Below are 19,719 nucleotides of genomic sequence, written 5' to 3'. Positions count from 1 at the left end.
GGAGTGGGTGGGTGGGTGGGGGGCACACCCTTATAGAAGCAGGAGAAGGAGAGATGGGATAGGACATTTCTGGAGGGGGTGGGGAATCAGGAAAGGGGATAACATTTGAAATGTAAATAAATAAAATATCTAATAATAATAATAATAATGATATACATAGGTTACACATAAACACTATTGTATTTCATGGAACATCTGGGGATTCTGATACCTATGAGGATGTAATCTGAAGTTGAAATCTAGCTAGTGAAACAAAAGGAGAGATAGGACAGAGCTCAGTTTAGAAGGATTCCATCTCCATGGACCAGATCCCAAGTCTAACAGAGACTTGGACGAGAGAAGGCATGAGGGGGCAGGCACGTCTCTAGCTTAGTAAGTCCTGTATCTTTATGCATTAGGAGTGACAGACAGGTCTGGGGAATGTAGGTCAGTGGCAGAGTGCTTGCTGTCTAGCATGTGACAGGCCCTGAGTTCCACTCACAGTACAGGGGAGGGGAGGAAGAGAGGAAGGAAGAAGAGGAGTGAGAAGAAAAGGAGACACAGAGAGGGAGGGAGGAGAGAGACATTATGGGTATGTTGAGAAAACAATTTTGGTTCATTTAATCCAGGAAGTAGAGGTGAGGAAAAACCCAAGGTAAAATGACCTGGGCTAGGAAGATCTCCAGCATCCACATTCAATCAGGCATGGTGAGTATCCCTCTAACCCTAGGCACTAGGGGACAGGGATGAGTGGATCATGGGAGAGAGAGTGCTGGCCAGCCTGCTTAACCTAAGCAGTGAGCTTTGCGTTCAGTGAGCAATCCGGTCTTATGGGAATAAGGTGGAGAGCAAGACACCCAACATCCCCCTCCGGCATACACACACCAACCGAGCTACTCAAGTGGGAGGCAAATACACCCATGCTAAGCAAGAGAGAGAAATAACAGGGCAAAGATGGTACAGTGCTGAGAAAAGCAAAGGATGTCTGTCCACCTCAAATATATGCCCAGGGAACACCAAAGGACAAGTTGGCATGCCACTATTGTGGACTGACCATAACCAACTCTCCTGTCTTCGTAAGCACACACCATAGAAATGCCCTCCAGTTTTTTGGTCAAAATCTGCGCTGCTGGGAACCAACTTTCCCAGGAGAAAGAAGGAACCAGAAGAGCTTCCAGAGATGTGGGTAACAGTGTAGTGTAGAGCCTTCCTTCCTTTGGAGACTGTTAGGAAAAAAAAAATGCTTAAATATCTGCCAACAGACAGCACTGCCTAGGGGTTGCTGGTTTTTTGTTTTGTTTTGTTTTTTAAATCATGTCTGGACTGAAATGCTCCTTTTGTTATTACAGGATCACCATGATGCAAGTCAAACAGACTGGAAACAGAAGGGCTGGTCCGTTCATTGCTGTTAGCAACTGGGGCAACAAAGCCAGTGTAACTATGGGAAGGTAAACTCACTTGGCGTTGGGGTCCTTTAGCTTTCCCTTGGCTGCCAGGTACTCCTGGAGCTTCTGCCACCGTTCTTCTGTAAAACATGGACACAGACAAACACCAAAAACGTTACAGAAAACCCTTGATATCTTTAAATATGATACTTCCCTGTAGCTATTTTGGCTTCGATAAAGTCACCAGTCCTGTTATGCTTGCTTTCAATACCAACGGTATCAGCCTGGTGCCAAGCTCTTTACTAAGCTGTTTACACTAACCATCAATCCTATGAGGTATTTGGCTGTTTGAAACTCAGGTGAAGTGACAGGCTTAAATTTACCCACTAATGTGCAGCAAAGCCAGGATTTGGAATCAAGACTTTTTTTTTAACCCCTGAGTTACAAATTGTGTGCCTAGGACGGTCCGCAGAACGACAGGCCCATAAGTGAGGACAGAGTGTGCATCTCAAAGGTGACACGGGGGAGGGGCATACTGGAGAGGTAGAAAGGGCTCCAGGTCCCTCAGAGGCCAGGGTTCACAGCATCCTTAAGCCTCAGCCCACAGTTTATCAATCAACCTCCAGACAGCGCACATTTTATCAGTGAACCTGCAGAGACTCGGACTGGGGCCGAACCTGCCACCTGGTTGCTGTCAAAGTTTTGGCCATAACAAGCAATGCAGGGGTGTCCCCCTGCGGCAACGGAGCGCGCTGCTCCTCGCTGTGACCCGGGTCCAGCGTCCTTAACCTAACTGAGCTCGGGGGAGACTGAAGCAGGCGGGGGAGGCCTGGCAGCTTCAGGAGGCTGCCGACCACACTTACCCGCGGCTGCGCTGGCAGTGGGGCCGGGCCCCACCATGGCTCTACGGCGACAGTTTCTTCCTTCAAAGGGCGCGCCTTGTTCTAGTACGAGAACAGGGCGCTCGTCTGGACGCTCCTATTGGCTTCCGCGACTTTGAAATTCGCCAATAGAAAGACGGAGAGGGCGGGATAACAGGAAATGGACACTCGGCGATTCCCACTGGGGACCTCCCCTGAGGCTCTGCGATTGGAGAGTTTCTGAGAAGGCCCGCCCTGTGGCTGGGTCACTTCCGCAGCGGTGCTGCTGCGGTGGGAGCCGGTGGGTGAGGCTGGCTGGCCGAGGAGTGGCTCTTATTGTAGCTAAATTTGGGTTAAGGACGGTTGTGACAGTTGAAGAAACGGGGAGAAACAAGCCGGAGCCTAAATCTCTGTGCTGTCTATTAGGCTGGCTTTGGCTGCAAATAATAGCATGCCAAATGAAAATGCCCCGTATCAGTTATTGTTCTCATTCTTGTAGCCGAATACCGGACAGAAACAACTTTAAAAGACATAGCTCCGTGTAGTCTCTGAGCAGCTCGCGGGAGCTGTCAAAATGGCTCCATCTGTCAAAAGTGTCTCAAGGGAAGGGCATCCTAAGACACAGGAGCCCAGGGACCACACAGCGCTGAGGTGGGACAGTGTCCCCTTGGAAAGGCATCCTGAGACTCGGAAACCCAGAAACCACACAGCTCTGAGGGGAGAAGGTATTCCTGTGGAAGGACACCCTGAGACATCAGAGCCGAGGAACCACACAGCTTTGAGAGGAAGCCTCGTCAGCGAGGCACTGCAGTTCCCAGCGGAGGGTATCTCCAGCTCAGCTCAGGAGCTCAGGAGCCTCTGCCCCGCTCCACTTCTTTGCTTCTTCCCTTCTTCTGTCAATTGCTTCTTCGCTTCTTCCAACGCGAAAGTCATATGAGGCAGCAAATCTCATAAAAGATTCTTATTGGAGAAGGATGTTATGGTGGGAAGAGAAAAGGGCAAGGGGTTAGAAGAGTTTTTTTTTTTTTAAAGAATAACAAAGATTTCCTAATAGAAAATGTAAAGAACAAAATTATATAAATTTAAGAATGGAAATAAAACATGGAAACATAATAGTTTATTTAAACAGAAAAGCATCTACAAGGTAAAGTTAAAATGCTAACAAAGGCCTGCTAGAAAGGAAAAAAAAAAAATCATGAAGGAAAGAGAAGGGAAAGGTTATCACGGCACACCTAAACATTATCAGGTGAGTGAAGGAGAATAAAAAAAGGTCACAAAAGTTTTTGCTTTTGTTTTTGCTTTTTAATACGATAAAAAGGGCTGAGATGGCTGGGGTAAGGAGCACGCACTGCTCTCGCAGGCCACCAGAGTTGGTTCCCAGCACCCAAATTAGATAACATAACTGCCTGTAACTCTAGCTCCGTAGGGTCTGACATCCCGACATCCACTTGTGTGACAAGACTTTCCCTGAGGAGATGTAACACATGGCTACTTACTGCAGACAGAGATTCCACGGCAGACAAAAGCTTGGATACCACCAAAGTTCAACACGTCTTATCGGGGCTATGTACAGGAATTTGGGTGAGGGGTTACTGTACATTTCAGCTGTTTAATTATTGTTTCTGTGATTTTCCACCCCCCCCCCTTTCTAAAATAGAGTCTGTCACTCCTGGTTCTGACTTTCTTTTTCATCAGGTCACAGGAAAGCAGCTTCTAACCTGCTGTATTGTCTCTAAAACCACTTCTTGGTTTTGGTGGCACATTGTATGGTGAGTTTGTATGGACATCTACATCGGCATGCACATGTACTGAATATGGATTGTTCCTTTAACTGAGCCTGGGAATATTATAATTTTCAGTGCTATCTATCTGTGAATACTGGCAGCTAGCAAAAAAGAAAGAAAAGCTATGGAACCTGAATTTTTTTTTAAATGCATTTTTTTTGGGGGGAAAACAGCAAAATGTAACAAAATATAGTAAGGAACAGAAACCATCATATATAAGTTGGACAAGCCATGCCAACAGAAAAATGAAAGAGCTCCAAGAGTAGGCAGAAGAATCAGAGGCTTACTCATTTCCATTCAGGAGTCCCATGAGAGCATAAACTGAAAGCTAGAGTGTGTGTACAGAAACCTGTGCAGACCTGTGTAGGCCCTGTGACCGCTGCTTCAGGCTCTGTGAACGCATATGGGCTTTGCTCAGTTATTTTAGAAGGCCTTGTTCTCCTGGTGTCCCCTCACATCCCTTCTGTCTCCCCGACTCCTGTCTCCATTTCCGCAGGGTTCCCTGACCTCTGAGGGGAGGGATTTGATGGCGACATCTCCTTTAGAGCTGTGTGGAATCCTGGTTTTGTAAGGTGATGCTAACTTTAGTGAATTACGTGAGTGCTGACCAGTTGTCCCTAACTTTTAGGCAGTGAAGTAATAAAGACAACAAATAACAAAAACCCCTCCACTGCATCACAACAAAACATAACAACAACAAAAGCCAAACCATCCCAGTGCAAAACCCAAACAAAAAAGATAACAAGTAAACACATCAGCTCAAACTTGTTTTATTTAATTATGATTAATAATAATGAGTTGATTGTTATTGTTGATAGTTACGTGACACTGTGGTTTGAAAAAAAATTGGAATCCAGGGGAAACACTGATTACATTCTAGAAAAGAAACTTCGGGTAACAGTGATGTGGTTGTCCAGTTAAGATCTTTCCATCTTTAGATGGTTGGTGTTAGTTATAGGTGAGACTGAATGATGTAAGAATACCCAGACAGCTTTAAGGACGGGAGGGAAAAAGACTGACTCAATTATCATTTTAGATGAACAAAGTAAACAGTACAGATTAAGAGCATGATGAAAGGGTTCCCAAGTACAAGAATGTACAGAGAGCTTCATGGCTGTGGAAAAAGTGTAACGTCTGTAGCATGGTGCTCTAGAGGAAACTACATCTAATTGATCATCTAGAAAATCCTGCTGCGAGGATGCTTGTCAAGCTCAGAGGATTTAAGGATGTTCCATAAATAATATAATTATCATAAATATATTTATAAATACATATATAAAATAACTTAAAAATAACATTCAACAGTCTGTCTCCTTCTTGAGGTCTGTTACAGGAGGATTTCATCCAAATGATCTCACTGGAATAAAACCCACTGAGGTAGGAAAGATGTAGCTATTGTCCCCTTCCTTTTGAAAATGACAGCATTAAGTTCTTATACCTTTATCCTACTCAACTGGCATTTTGAAGCCGAAGGTGCACAGTGAGATTGGTCTGTGAATTTATATTCCAAATGCATTGAGTGTGCTTTTCAGTTGTTTTATCCCTTTGTTAACCCATCTGTAATATGTGTAGAGTCTTTTTGATCCTCCTAAGAATGCCATGCAGAATAGTAATTAAAATGATTAGTACTGAGCAAACTATAGGGTACTCTTTAAATAACAGATAGTATCATATGTCGGGGTGGCTCCACTAGGGTTTGCTCTTCTCTTACAAAGAGGGTAAACATTCATTTAGAATTACAGAGACTCAGCACATGCTGTGCAAGTGACTCAGGGTGAAGAAGGTTCCTGTACATGGTACATACAGATTGTCAGCACTTCCCAAGTGAATAGACTCCCGAAATAAGGCTGCTTTTATGATATCTGGAAGTCTGTCATAGAGGGCAGTCCCCGTGCCAGGTGCACCCGACTTTGTTCTTTGGTGGCGATAAACAGCTCTGGATAAGCAGCTGATGTGAAGTAGTTCTTAGAGTTGATACTTTTCCAGAAGAAAATGAGGTCAGTCTCACTACCTGTGATGAGTTTTGGTGTTTCTGGCAACTCCTGTGACAAGCAGAATAGAATTCTGTTAGTGCATAAGAAGGCATTGGGAAAAAAAAAAAAAAAAAAAAACCCTGAAGGGCAACCCTCCAGTATCTGGACTTCATGAGAAACAGCACTCTGGAGCCTGCCTCTGTGATCTGGGTTCTTTCATTTGGTCACTCATCAAGCATTTATTGCATGCCTATTTGATGTATGGTCCAGATGATCCGTAAGAGTTGATTACCTTAGTTAATTGGAGAGAAATCTCAGTGAGTCATGAAGACTGTCAATGATATCTGAATGTCCTAAATCCAAACAAGTGGGGGTGAAACACTGCCTGTGTACATCCTGTCTTTAATGCTGGCACAGGGAACTCTCATCAAGTCTGAACACTGAAGATTGTAAGACTTCTAAACATTCTGACCCCTGAGTATACAAATTAAACCTTTACAAAACCAGTGGAGCATGGGATGACGCCTACCTCTGCATTTTGGTTGCAATCTGAAAGTAAACCATGCACATACACACAAAAGCAGGTAATGGGAACTCCACACCGCTTCCCTGATCTGAGCAGCTGACTGCTCTGGGGATAACCCTTTTAGACTGTATTCTTCCTCTGAGTATGAATACCACCTGATAATAACCTCCATGGCAAAATATATTTCGGATTCCATGTTGTTGAGACCCCCCCCCCTTTTGTATTCTTTTAAATCTAAGAAAGCAGCCTGATTAGCTTCCTTTGGGCTTTGAACTTTCAACAAGACCTGTACTATCCAAACCTCTTCATCTCCCCCTTTTGCCCCCATCCTTTGGTCATTCTACCTCCAAATGACTACCCAATCCTCTTCCTGTCTACATGGTCACTGTATTCTTCTACTGTGCTTCTTCTCCAACTTCCCAGCTGGGCTCTCTGCTCTCTTTAGCGCTTTTGTTCTGGACTATTGTCCATTTAAGAAATATAAATGACACTAGCACCCTGCATCCTCTGAAAGCCTTTGGTGGCTTTCAACTGTATACCAAATGACCAGGATCAAAAGTGCTCCGCTGTTACTTGCAGCTGGCCTGTGGGTTCATGAAGCTCTAGGGAACTCAGGTCTTTATGTGAACTGAGATCCTTCTGTTGGGATGTCCCATCCCTACCTTGTATTAGTTGGTCTGTCTCTCAGGGGGTTCTGCTCTTGTCCCTCCCTCTAAATAACACTCCTCCATTTTTCTGTCTTAGTGTCTTGTGCATTTTCTGTCCAACATCTTACTTTGTTGTTGTCTATTTGACTTATCTACTGTACTAGAGGACTGTATTCCATAAGGTTAGGAATTTTGGCTCATCACTCTAGATAGTTTTTAATGCTGTGCTTGAAAAATAGAAGACAGCTGGGCATGGTGGTGCACGCCTTTAATCCCAGCACTTGGGAGGCAGAGGCAGGCAGATTTCTGAGTTCGACGCCAGCCTGGTCTACAGAGTGAGTTCCAGGACAGCCAGGACTACACAGAAAAACCCTGTCTCAAACAAACAAACAAACAAACAAACAAACAAACACAACCAAAAAAAAAAGAAAAATAGAAGACTTTCAGTAATTAATAGCTTGTTGAAGGAATTCATGAATGAAGCCACTGAAGCTACTGCCCTACTCAGTAGATAATACTTTCATTTGATTCTGACAGAGAAATACAGACACCCACATACATTTTAGGACAGGAGGCACTGGATTATACATTTACTGAATGAGAGTTACATTCTTCTCTATGGTAAAAATGTCTAATGCTAAAATGTGGGTGTGTGGGTGTATGTTTGAGGGAGATGGTCACAGAGAATATGGGCATGAGATGAGAGACAATAGTATTATCAATGGACCACTGGAGTGGGAAGGCTAAGGTTTGAGTATTGTGGCTCTTAGCTCTTGGCTTCATGTGAACCAGGGAGCAGTTAATCCTCTGGGATCTCCGTGGGCTTATTTGAGATTTTCAGAGTCTGGCTCCATTGTCACAGTGCTCTGTATTGTGTAAATCAGATGGTGGAAGTCATCTTAAAGATCAACAGAACAAATGGATGCTCTGGGATGGGAGGCAAATAGGGTCAAGGAGGAAAGGTGAGCTGGTGGTGGCTGGCTGTAAGGAGACTGTGCCATCCTAGCAGGGACATCTGCTTACTGTGATTGATCACAAACAGTGGGAGGTGAATGAGGACAAGTTTGAGATGGAAGCCAACTGACCTTCAGCAACACGGGCTGGTCTTCTCCCTGAGCGCTCACGAACAGTTGTGAATCTGAGATTTTTAGAGTAACAGGATATTTAGAGTCATCTCCTCCCGACGAGTAGGCATACATGTCAAATTTTACTGTCAAAGAAAGAGCCAGAAAGGAAGTAAATACACTATTATTTATTTATATAAGAAGAGGGATTTAGATAGAGACAAATGTGTGTGTGTGTGTGTATGTATGTTTAAGATTAAGCTCCCAACTATGGTGTAAATGAATACATCATATTTATTTGTGGAGCTCAGGAGTGGGGCTTTACACATTACTGTATCATTTACAATGCCTTCTACACTTACTAGGTGGGTAAATAAAAGCTTTCTATCTGAGTAGAATGCTTAAGGACCGAATTATTGCTGAATTTCTTCTGTTTACAATAGTGGAATAAGACTTTGACATTTGTTGGTTTATGAGTTCCTAGTGGCTTAAAATGGAGTGATCTAAGAATCTCTCTCTCTCTCTCACACACACATACACACACACACGTCCAGCATAGTAAAATGACTGGTACCACCAGAAATGTAATGTAAATAAACAGTAGGAGCGATAGAGACAGAGGTTGTGGTCAGTGACTGAGTGTGCTTACTGTGTGTATGGCTTGGTTTTGATATCTAGCACCAAAAAGAAAGAGTGTGGGGGCCTAGAAAATATTATTACTAAGTCAGTATGTGGAGGAAATCATGTGAGATAAGTAGGGAATAGAATACACAATAATTTGCAAAAGTCATAGAAAGCCTGTTAACTGAAGTGTGCACAGTATCTCTATTCAGAAAGAACGCTGCCTGCTTATAAGGAGTTCCTTTTGTGGGTCTTTTAAAAAATTTTGTATATTGATGATGTATTCTGCATCTAAAACAGGTTTATTATGGAAACTGGGTCTGTGTAACAAGAAATATTGGGCATGGAATTCCATCCCTCAGATCCCATGGCAGTTAAGGACTTTTGGCTTTCTTGTTACTTTATCAAAGTTAAGAAAAGTTCTTCCTAGATGAACGCTAGCTGTAATTCTGATCATCAGGTTCTCTTAACAGATAGGGACTGACTGCTCCCTGCTCGCTCCATTAAATATCTGTGATGCTCAGTTTTTCTCTTCTTTAAAATTAGGATAGGGGGCCTGGAGAGATGGCTCAGCGGTTCAGAGCACTGACTACTCTTCTGAAGGTTCTGAGTTCAAATCCCACCAACCACATAGTGGCTCACAACCATCAGTAATGAGATCTGATGCCCTCTTCTGGTGCTTCTGAAGGCAGCTACAGTGTACTTACATATAATAAATAAATCTTTGGGGCCAAGTGGCCCGGAGCGAGAAGAAAAAGTGTCTGAAGACAGCTACAGTGTACTTACATATAATAAGTAAATAAATAAATAAATCTTTTTTAAAAATAAAAACAATTAGGATAGGGAATGTCTGTAAGCAGCAAGGAGAAGGCACATCAGGAAGCTATCTGCTCTGGAGTAGTGAGCTGTCTTTTGGAACACATATTCTGTCCTTTCCAGGAATACACTGTGGGAATGGAGTACTTCGTTCTGTTCTAGAAGAATTGTGCAAAGCCAGGGATGTAGATAACTCTGTGCTTTGAAAACAGAAAGTTTGAAAGAGGCAATGAAACTTGGGGGCGGGGTGGGGGGAGAGTGACAGACTGATCATTACCTTCCTGTTGCAGGTCATTTAACCAAGTAGTGCTGAGATAGTGTTTGTCCACATCCTGATATATAGTTTGGTTGAGGGAATCATTCATGACAAACTTCTGCCTGACGAGCTTCATCAGTTTGTATCTCAAATCACTCTGGTAGGTGTAAGGTGCTGATCTGGGTTGGATGGTCTCTAAAATCATTACCAAAAGTTCAGGTTACCGCCTAGTTACAAACCTAGATGACATACACATGCCAGTACAAGCATAAGACATGCTCTGAGAGGGACTGGAGGGTAGCTAATCCAAGTGGAACACCAGAGTTGAAACTAGACACCAGAAGGCTTGATCCTACCTGGGGGTTGTACTATTGGCTTTTCTTCTGTAAATCAATTCATCTTTTACTTTTTAAAAAAAAGTTTTTGAGAAATGTTAACATTTTTGTTAGCCATTTTTGTTTGTTTGTTTCTTTTCTTTTCTTTTTTTTTTTCCTACAGGGTCTCATTATGGAGCCCTGGCAGGCTTGGGATTCACTTGACCGACAAGAATAGACTTGAACTCACAAAGATTCTCCTGCATCTCCTTCCCACTGGGATTAGAAGTATGAACCACCAGGTTTGGGCCTGGTAGCAAGTTCCCAAGTGACAAGGAAGGCTACCAATATTCTCAATCTATATTTTCAGATGAGTATATGCTAAGGTAAAAGTAAAGATGCTAAAATCTACCCATCACAGTATGTCACCATTCTCTATAAATAATACATATGTCACACACATATACATATAGATATGATCAAAGGCACAAGTCTACCTTGGAAAGTAGATATATAAGTAGCCTCACTAGTTCCCAGGTTCTGACTAGTTTCACCTCTAGTATGCTGTTCTAAGGAAGTGGATGGTGAGAGAAATTGAAATCTATAGTCAGTGTTACTCCAGTGCTGAAAAGTGTGCTCTGAAAAATGCCTGTAATATATTAAATGAAAAAAGCTGGCTATGGGATTGTGTGTAGTATATACCATAACAGCATGGGCCATGTTTGCTCCCCTGGGCACCTGTATGCAGAAAAGACTAAGGAAACATTCTGTGCTGTTGGTAGGGCTAAAATCTGGGTGACAAAGTGGACATAATATTTTCTCTTACACTTTATTTTAAAATATTCTAGGCAGAGAGGTATAGTTGTCTAGGTTTTATATTAACTTGAGTACTTGGTCTGTGTTTCCTGTGGAGGAATGTCTAGCAAAGATATGAAAGAAAAATTTAGGGTTCTCATAGTCAGAGTGGGTTGAAATAACTGAGGGCTTCCCACTTAGAGACTGAGTCTTCCCCTCGTATGTAAAAGGAGAGTGGAGGTTTGTTTTGGAGCTTAGAGAGAGTGAAGCCATTAATAAATTAGTAGTGTTGTAGCATTTACAAAGACAATGGGAGTAGTAACAATGGTTGATGATTCTTGGGTGGTGATGTCACACTAGGCATAATTGTAGTCTGAATGTTTTGAAATATGGGCTTATTTAATCTTTACAGGAACCCAGTGAGGTGTAAGACTTGGTCATCTCTACTCACAGTATGGGGAACTGAAGCCCAGAGAGATTAAGGAGCATGACTAAGGCGGTGGCAGCTAGCAGAGGTCATGAGCTAATGAACCACGCTGCTTTCTCTCCAACAGAAGACCTTTACATGACCTTTGCAGTATAGCCAAGAAAGGAGTCCTTGAGTAAGTGTTTAGAAACAGGCTGCTGCTGACCTTTCCCTTATAGTTATTGAGCTAACATTCGGTTGTTATTTTGGTCCGAGGCTTTATTTTCTTTCCACTCCATTCTACCACTTACTTAAAACTGAAAAATTTGATCTCATGTTTTACTCCTTACCTTCCAGATCATTGGTTATGGACTCCAGGTCATCTTCAGTGAAGGTCTCACTGAAACTCAGCCGTCTCTTCTTCAGAATCTTCCCATTGCTTGACGTTGTTGATACTGTCATCCGGCTCTCCTTGAAGGTGAAGTTGGACATCTTTGATGTTTCAGAGGTTCTCAGAGATACAAACTGATCTGTGCAAGTCTCATGAAGTGAGCCATAGCTTGCATCATAGAAGGATTTCTGTAAGGAGGAAAAGTGGAATCTGAGAGGTTATCTATGCCCTTGAGATGAGATTGTTAAGTAGGATCTCTATCCTGCAGGCTTAGTGAGAGTGGTCCCCATTGTGCTTCCTTCCTTCCTCCCTCCCTTCCTTCTAAGCATCCTCCCACTGTCCTTCCTTCCTTTCCCACTGCATTCCTTCCTTTTCCTTGCTTGGATTTTCCTGAAACCATGTGATTTTTTTTTTTTGAGAGGAAGGTATTTTTACCCATCTCTAGGCTCAAAAATAAAACATTTTAATGAAATAGATTAATATGGAATCTTGGTAAGTCAGATCCTTCTATTAAGAGGTCTAACATCTAATTGAGAGTGCTCAAAATATTTTAGAAAATACATTCAGCCCTCTGTTTTGCCTGCCTGCATCCCCAGATTCAACCAATATTAAGATTCAAAATATTTTCTAGAAATAAATGACATCTATACTGAACATGTGCATTTTTATTTCCTAAATAATCTAATCATTACTTCATAAGCATAAGAATTATTTCCATAGCATCTGTGTTGTGGCAGGTATTGTTAGGTCACCTAGATATGATTTAAAGTCATTTGAGAATGCATACATGCTTGGGACTTAAACATCTGCAGAAGGTGGTCTCCCTTGATTCTAAGCTCTCATGGATGCCTTTAGTATGGCTGTTCTTCTGGAAGTAGCTTTTAAAGCTAGTATTACAGATACACAAAACAACATAACTTGGTGAGTGTGTGTAACATATTTACTTTCTCTTGGCTTGGCTCCTCAACCTCAGCTCTGTGGGCTATCTGGTTATCTCTAGCCTCTAGTCTGTTAGGAGACAGACCCCAGGTGAGGTGGGCTGAAGCAACTGGCTAGGGAGGACAAAATTAACATTTTGAAGGAACCTAGCCCTGTTCTTAGGGCTTCAGATAGTTCTCTGTTATGAAAGAGCCAATGAACAGGAAGAATGCCATTTAACTACTAGTATGAAGAACCAAGTGATCTCATTTATAAGGAGTAAATGTATGTATATCTCTAGTGGGGGTGAGACATAAGTATGTACTACTCAGTTCTCGTTGTGCTTTTCTGGTAGGTGAACTAGTGTGGGAAAAAAAGGAAGAAAAAGAGAACCCAGATGAATAAGAATGCTAATCATGTACTTACCTGATTCAGAGAGAGATGGTCAATGGCGGAACTGTAGTCTTCATTTTCACTGTCAAAAAACATATAATGAGACTGTATTTTTGTCCACTACTTTACTGTGGTCAGTGGGTGTCATATCTTAACAGCCACATTAACTTTGGGTAACACAGATAGTAGTCCTAAAAACTGATTTAGGCATAGGCACCATTGAGTTCAAACAGTCAAACACAGTAATGAGTTTTAGTGGATCTCTAAGAGATAATCCATCATCCTTAGGAGAACTTGGTTCCTGTTAGGGTGAAAATAAGCTCTATAGTAACTGAGTACATGAACAAACACACACATGAACACACACACACACATGATCATTACTCTTTGAAAAGTTAAAGACTTCTGTACATTCATGTCTACTACACACATAGTAATTCATTTATCACTAACTTGAAATTAGTAATTATTAGAACAGCTTTGTGCTCTATAAAAATCAGGCATGACTAAGAAATCAGAGCCTTAACTGAGCTCCAGGGAAGACTTCATTAAGCTCTTTGAAAGAGGAGAAAATCTTCTGACGTACCACAGGCGTGCTCGGTCACACGCTGCTCCCGTGTACTCACTACAGAAGACTTAACATTTCACAGGTTGTAGCCTTGTTAGCATTAGCATTAATTGTAAACAACAAGAACATCATAGTAGTTAAAAATGTTCTAGAGTTCCAGCTCTCTGCTCTTTTGTCGTTTGTCTCAGGGTAAAGTGACTGTGGGTGTGAATTCGTGTGCCCAAGGGCTGTTTCCTTCTGGTGACTGGGAACAGGCTCTACTGAGAACAGATTCTCTCTCAAACAGCTCATTAAAACCCACTGCTGATTCATAACACACAAAGTCTTTGGAGTGCCTAAGTTGATGTTAATATACAATTATGTAGGATTCAGTATACCTCAAAAATATTTTCTACAATTTCCATGTTTTCCTGCCAATGAAATACTCTTTTAGCACAATGGATGGCTGGTGTTCCTAGGTCTTCTCTGCCCTCTAGGACTTCAGGATCAGTGGATAGCACCATAGTCTCTGCTAGCCTAGCCCCTGGCCAGTCACATTATTTCTTAGTTGGAGTCAAAGGAACCTTGAGCCCCTTATCGAATCAAAAGAGGAAGACTGCCTTTCTTACCTGTAACAGTTCTTTAGGTCTTCAAACAAGTCAGGAACTTTGGCCATCTTGATTTCTGTAAGAGAACACCAGTGGCTGTCAGCTCAGTCCACTTCTAAACCCCGTGCTTGCAAGGGCAATGACCCTACTTTGCTCTTGAGAAATTACAATGAGTGACTTATCACATGCCCAGAATTTCCTCTATTCTTCTCTGTACTCCCTTACATTATTTCTGTATGCTTCTATCTCCTCCACTAGCTTGTACTTTTGTTTTAGAATGTTTTCTCTACCCTGGTATTCTTTGTGTTCAGTCTATTCCATCACACATAGTAGGCATTTAATAGGTGAATATATTAAGGACAAAATTAAAATCACCAGAGTGGGGTGTCTGCCTTATATAGAGGCAAGGGAGACACAGAATGTGAACCTGGTGACCTCTCTCAGTTTTGCCAGTAGAGACGTCCAATCTCCAGAAAAAGATTCGAATTTGCTGGTAGACTCCCTCCCATGAATCTTGTTCAGCTGCTCCCTAAGTTCCCTGTCACTAGAAAGAGAATTCTTTTCTTAAATCTCTCATCCCAGCCCCTGTACTAAATTAGAAGAAGAAGGAGGAGGAGGAGGAGGAGGAGAAGGAAAGAAGAAGAAGAAGAAGAAGAAGAAGAAGAAGAAGAAGAAGAGGAGGAGGAGGAGGAGGAGGAGGAGGAGGAGGAGAAGAAGAAGAAGAAGAAGAAGAAGAAGAAGAAGAAGAAGAAGAAGAAGAAGAAGAAGAAGAAGAAGAAGAAGAAGAAGAAGAAGAAGAAGAAACCATAGCCTTACACAAGGTGCCTTGAGAGAGGACAGTCAAGGAGCAAACAAAAGACAATTTTCATAGCCTTAGACGTAATAAGGACAATACCTTTGCCGACTCAAGCGCCAATGAGTTGACTCCCTCTCTGCCCTGGAGACTTAAGTCTGAGTCAGGCTTCTCTGCCTTCTTGTAGTCTTCCTCAAGCAGGTAGGAGTGGCCATGAGTGTGTCACTGGGAGTTTACAGGAAACAACTCTGCTTTGTATCTTTCTATGTTCATTCTGCCTGATACCGGCCAGAAGGGCAGATTATACACTTGGTAATAATGTTGCTTGCAAAGATTCCATGGGCCGTTGACTTGATCAGCCTATTTTTTGCTTACTCCATGTGATTAGAGACATGTAGTCTTACAAAACGGGAAGAGCGGCAGGAAGCCCACCAGTGGAAGAGGAAGGAAGAAATCCTCAAATCAGAGTGAAAGCCAAACAAGGACAGGAGCTCCATAGCTGTACTTTGTGTTTTGGTCTAATTTGTTTATTGTGCCCCAGGACTGAATACGGATGGGCAGGATAATTGGCAGCTAAGGTATTTGAGGGAAAATGAGCTTCTTCCCTCCTCTTTGTAGGGGAAAATCTGCTTGAATAAATTTTCAGTTCAAGTATGAAACAATAACCTTATGGTTAAAGGTGGAGGAGGTAAAAGTGACACTTGCCCTAAAGATCTGGGTCCTCTTACTCCTTTGGATAATATAAACACACTTCCTACAGAGATGACAGCTTCAGGAGAGAGTTCTCAGCCTCAGCCACATTATGGCAAAGCAACCTTGTCCCACCACCTAAACACAAAGTCTAGTGCACCTCTGGGTAGATCAGAGCTGAGTGAGGACAGCTGCCCACTTTTGGAGGCAGGGACAAAGGCCCAGCCAGGATAGTGCCTCAGCTCCGGAGTGGAGGCTGTGGGAGAGGAAGATATGGATTCTTACACGGAGCAACATTGCCCGGTCAGTTTTATTAGAGACAGTTTCAGTTCCCAGACGCCAGGCCAGTCTAAGAGGTAGGGCACCAGACTCTCAGCTAATCAGTGTTTCAGTTTTTCTAGTTGGCATTTAAGCCATGTAACTTTTAAATAAAGGAAGTGGGTGGTAGACAAGGAAAGAAAAATAATGGCAAAGAGAGAAAAGCAAACCATTGAAACACGGGATAAAACCCAACCCAAACCAGAAGTGGTGGGGCGAGAGGAGTAAAGCAGCTTATGTGTGTTGGTTGACCCAGTCCCTCTAGTCCTTTTAAAGCATGGAGTGGAGCTCTTTAGATGTTCATTGCTTCTATTGCAAGTGTAAACTCTCCAATTCCAATGCGGCTGCCCAGTCTGTCCCTCCTCATGCTGTATTTACAAACAAAACTCAAAGATGAGTGATCCTAAGTAAAGGTAGTACAAGCACAGAAGCAGACTGGAGCCAAAGCTCGGGTGGGTGTCTCTAAACATCTATGAGCAGTGACAGCAGCTAGCTAGCTCCACATCCCTGCTTAACCTGACTTCCCCTCTAGGCAACACAGAAATGCTAATCTTGTCATCTTCTGCCTGTCAGACACCTTGTGAGGATAATCACTAAGAAACAATTGCAAGGTGCATTGTGAATGTGGGCTGCTATGGAGATGCAACTAAACAAAAATAATGATACTAATGATGGCCTCAGTCACTGGAGAGTCTGTGGAGTCATCATCATGATGCCTTAGTTCACAGCAGAAAATAGGAATCTTAGGAAAACAGGGCTTTGAAACCTTCACTGGGGAAGACATTTTTGAGAAGGCCACTACCGAGGCACCAAAGCCATTTGGTTTCTGAGAACAGTGCACAGCACCTCTTTGGCAATCTGGGAAAGCACCCTTGGTTCTACCGTCTTTAGCAACAGCCAGCCCAGCTCCATCTTCATTCCTGTGCTGTAGAGAATTCCCCAAACGAGAGTTTGGTTGAGAAATAGCCAATTTGGGTCAGTGTATCTCTCAACCTACTCTTTCATATGGCCTTCTTGGAAAGTGGTTTCGAGGGGAAAAGATGATGCAGGAGGTTCAGAGAGGGAGAGGCTGTAGCGTCTAAACCAATCCTTTTAGGGAAGGGAGAGAGGACAGCACTGGGCAGGGCTTTACTGGGCCTGATGTGTTTGGCTCAGTGCTTCCTAAATAATTCAGAAATAAATATTGTATTCTGTACCATAGGCTTTGCCAAACATTAATATTTTTCCTTTCAGAAGCCACAAAATTAAGCATGCAAGACAAAATGACATGTGTTGGTAGGTGAGTGGATTTGCTTTGTAAGCCCTGATGTTATGGCTCCAAAAGATCTGTCTGTCTGCCTTGTTCTTTCTCTCTCTACTTCCCTTCATTCCCTCCACCGCATCCTTCTCTTCGCTTTCTGTCTTTTGTTTTCTTTCTTTCTTTCTTTCTTTCTTTCTTTCTTTCTTTCTTTCTTTCTTCTTTTTTTTTTTTTTTTTTGTTTTGAGACAGGGTTTCTCTGTATAGCCCTGGCTGTCCTGGAACTCACTCTGTAGACCAGGCTGGCTTCGAACTCAGAAATTTGCCTGCCTCTGCCTCCCAAGTGCTGGGATTAAAGGCATGTGCTACCACTGCCCAGCATCTGTCTTTTGTTCTTGACAGGGTCTCACTGTGCGTCTGAATCTGCTCTCAAAGGCTCCTCCTACTTCAGCCTCCTGGGGGCTAGGTTATAGACCCAGCCATGCACTGTCACACTTGGTCTAAGAATCTCGGTGATGCTTTTCATGTGACAATACCTTAAGGTTAACAGTGTGCTCTCAGTTCAGCCTCCAGCTGCACATACTCATGTGCCATTCCTGTGTCCTTATGAGGCTGAAGACCTTGGAAGAAAGAAATGACCAAGTGAAGGTCACAGAAACCAAGACTCAGACACAGCCTGAACTTGAAACTCAGATTCTGATTCGAGGTTAGATCTCATTTATAGTCTGAATCCTAGAATACTTTCTCACTGTCACCGGCAAGTCTTTGCTGAAATGCATCGACTTTAAGGTACTCTGAGTAATTCTACGATTTTATAAAAAACAAAAGATGGCTAGGGGAGTTGGCTCAGAAGTTAAAGGGACTTCCAGAGGAGCAAGAGGACTGGAGTTCAGATACCTACAACCCACATAAATTCTGGGTGGCCATGGCAGTATCAGAAAATAGACCCAGGGAATCTGGAGCAACTGGGATAGCTACACTAACTAAACTGCAAGCTCTGGGTTACATTAAAAGACGCTGCCTCAGACAATAAGAGGGGTGACTGAGGACGGTCTCTGATAGCAACCTCGGGCCTTGGTACTCAGATGGTACACAAATTATATGCACATGTGCTCAAACAATGCACTTACCACAACAAACAAACAAACAAACAAACAAACAAACAACAACCGTCCCAAAGATGAGAAAGGTTTCTCCTTTCCCTTGTCTAGTGAAATCTTTTTTATTCTGTGATACCCTGAAAACAGAAGGCAGGCCACCATTATGATGAATGATGTTTGGAAGTGGAGTATGGCTGTGGACTCTGGCACGGCTTGCCACTGTACCACGAGGGTGAGAAACATTTGTAAACGCCTTCAGAGTCAACCTTAAAATCAGCACATGATACCCGGATCTGAAAGGAATCACTTGAACGCCGAGAGAAGCACAACTCTGAATTTTCTGGGGGAAAGTTTGGCTTTTTGTGTCTCTGGGTTCTGCATTCGCAGACTGAACCAACTGAGGGCAGAAGTACTTGGGGGTGGGGAGGAGAAGCATCTGTGTTGAATTCAGGAAACAATACAGTATAATGGCTACTTACAGGGCATTTATACTCTGTTAGGTGTCAGCAGGGGTGCAGAAATGAATTCAAGGCATACAGGGGTTATGCATTTATGTGAATTCAAGGTTATGTTCTATCAGGATGTGAGCGTTTACAGAGTTTGGCATTCATGAGGACATAGGGATCCTGGAATTAACTATTCACTAGTCTACCTCAAGGGAGAGGTGCTCAGAGGCACAAACATGAAGAGACAAGTGAGCTTTCTGTGTCCATTCATGCCCTACTTAGTTTTAATTCCATGACAGTTAGGTAGGAGGAAAGGATGCCCATAACACCTTATTGGCTTCCAGGTTTTACAATATGTTACCTCAACTTAATCCTCTCATCAGACCAGAGAGGTAGGTCATCCCATCACACACTACAGAAGAGGAAGTAGAGTTCTAGCAAAATTAAGTAACCAGCCCGAGGTTGCAAGGTTAGCAGGCTGCGGAAATGGGGTTCAGACTTGAGTCTATACTCAACCACAAGGCTGTCTCTGTGTCTTAATGTAGTCTCTCTCTCTCTCTCTCTCTTCACACACACACACACACACACACACACACACACACACACACACACACACACAGATTTTACAAAGAATGAAGGCAATCTATGATGCTTCTGAACGTTTTTTTTCTGTCATTTACATCAAGTGAGCACCACCAGCTGTGGTCTCTGATCTCCTGAAAGCTGACAATGAAGCCAGTGCTGACCCCTGCCCCACGCAGATAATTACACTTTGAATCATCTACATAATAAAGGTATGAAACAGAGGCACTTGGTGATCTTGGACTGGGAGACAATTATTCAGTGTGGAGA

At 42.9% G+C, this 19,719-nt stretch overlaps 2 protein-coding genes across 3 annotated transcripts in view; both read right to left on the bottom strand.

The window, feature by feature from the left end:
* Nucleotides 1-2,293, bottom strand: part of Ckap2l (cytoskeleton associated protein 2L) — a 28,575-nt gene extending 26,282 nt beyond the window's left edge. For both annotated transcript variants that reach the window (XM_021153963.2, XM_021153970.2), the window contains exons 1-2: nucleotides 2,228-2,293; nucleotides 1,438-1,504 (exon numbers count right to left, since the gene is read on the bottom strand). In XM_021153963.2, coding sequence (XP_021009622.1) covers nucleotides 1,438-1,504; nucleotides 2,228-2,264 — 104 coding nt within the window. In that variant the 5' untranslated portion in view covers nucleotides 2,265-2,293. The remainder of the gene's footprint in view (nucleotides 1-1,437; nucleotides 1,505-2,227) is intronic.
* A 2,521-nt stretch (nucleotides 2,294-4,814) lies between these two features.
* Nucleotides 4,815-15,245, bottom strand: Il1a (interleukin 1 alpha). Its single transcript, XM_021156519.3, has 7 exons — nucleotides 15,179-15,245; nucleotides 14,305-14,359; nucleotides 13,162-13,210; nucleotides 11,777-12,005; nucleotides 9,933-10,106; nucleotides 8,240-8,364; nucleotides 4,815-6,050 (listed from the first exon to the last, which is right to left on the bottom strand). The coding sequence occupies exons 2-7, from the start codon at nucleotides 14,349-14,351 to the stop codon at nucleotides 5,862-5,864; spliced, it is 813 nt and encodes a 270-aa protein (XP_021012178.1). The 5' UTR covers nucleotides 14,352-14,359; nucleotides 15,179-15,245; the 3' UTR covers nucleotides 4,815-5,861.
* Between the last annotated feature and the right edge of the window lie 4,474 nt (nucleotides 15,246-19,719).

This window comes from Mus caroli, unplaced genomic scaffold (genome assembly GCF_978045245.1).
Source record: "Mus caroli unplaced genomic scaffold, Mus_caroli_1 scaffold_2, whole genome shotgun sequence".
NCBI classification, from domain to species: Eukaryota; Metazoa; Chordata; class Mammalia; order Rodentia; family Muridae; genus Mus; species Mus caroli.
This window is presented reverse-complemented; position numbering and strand designations above follow the sequence as displayed.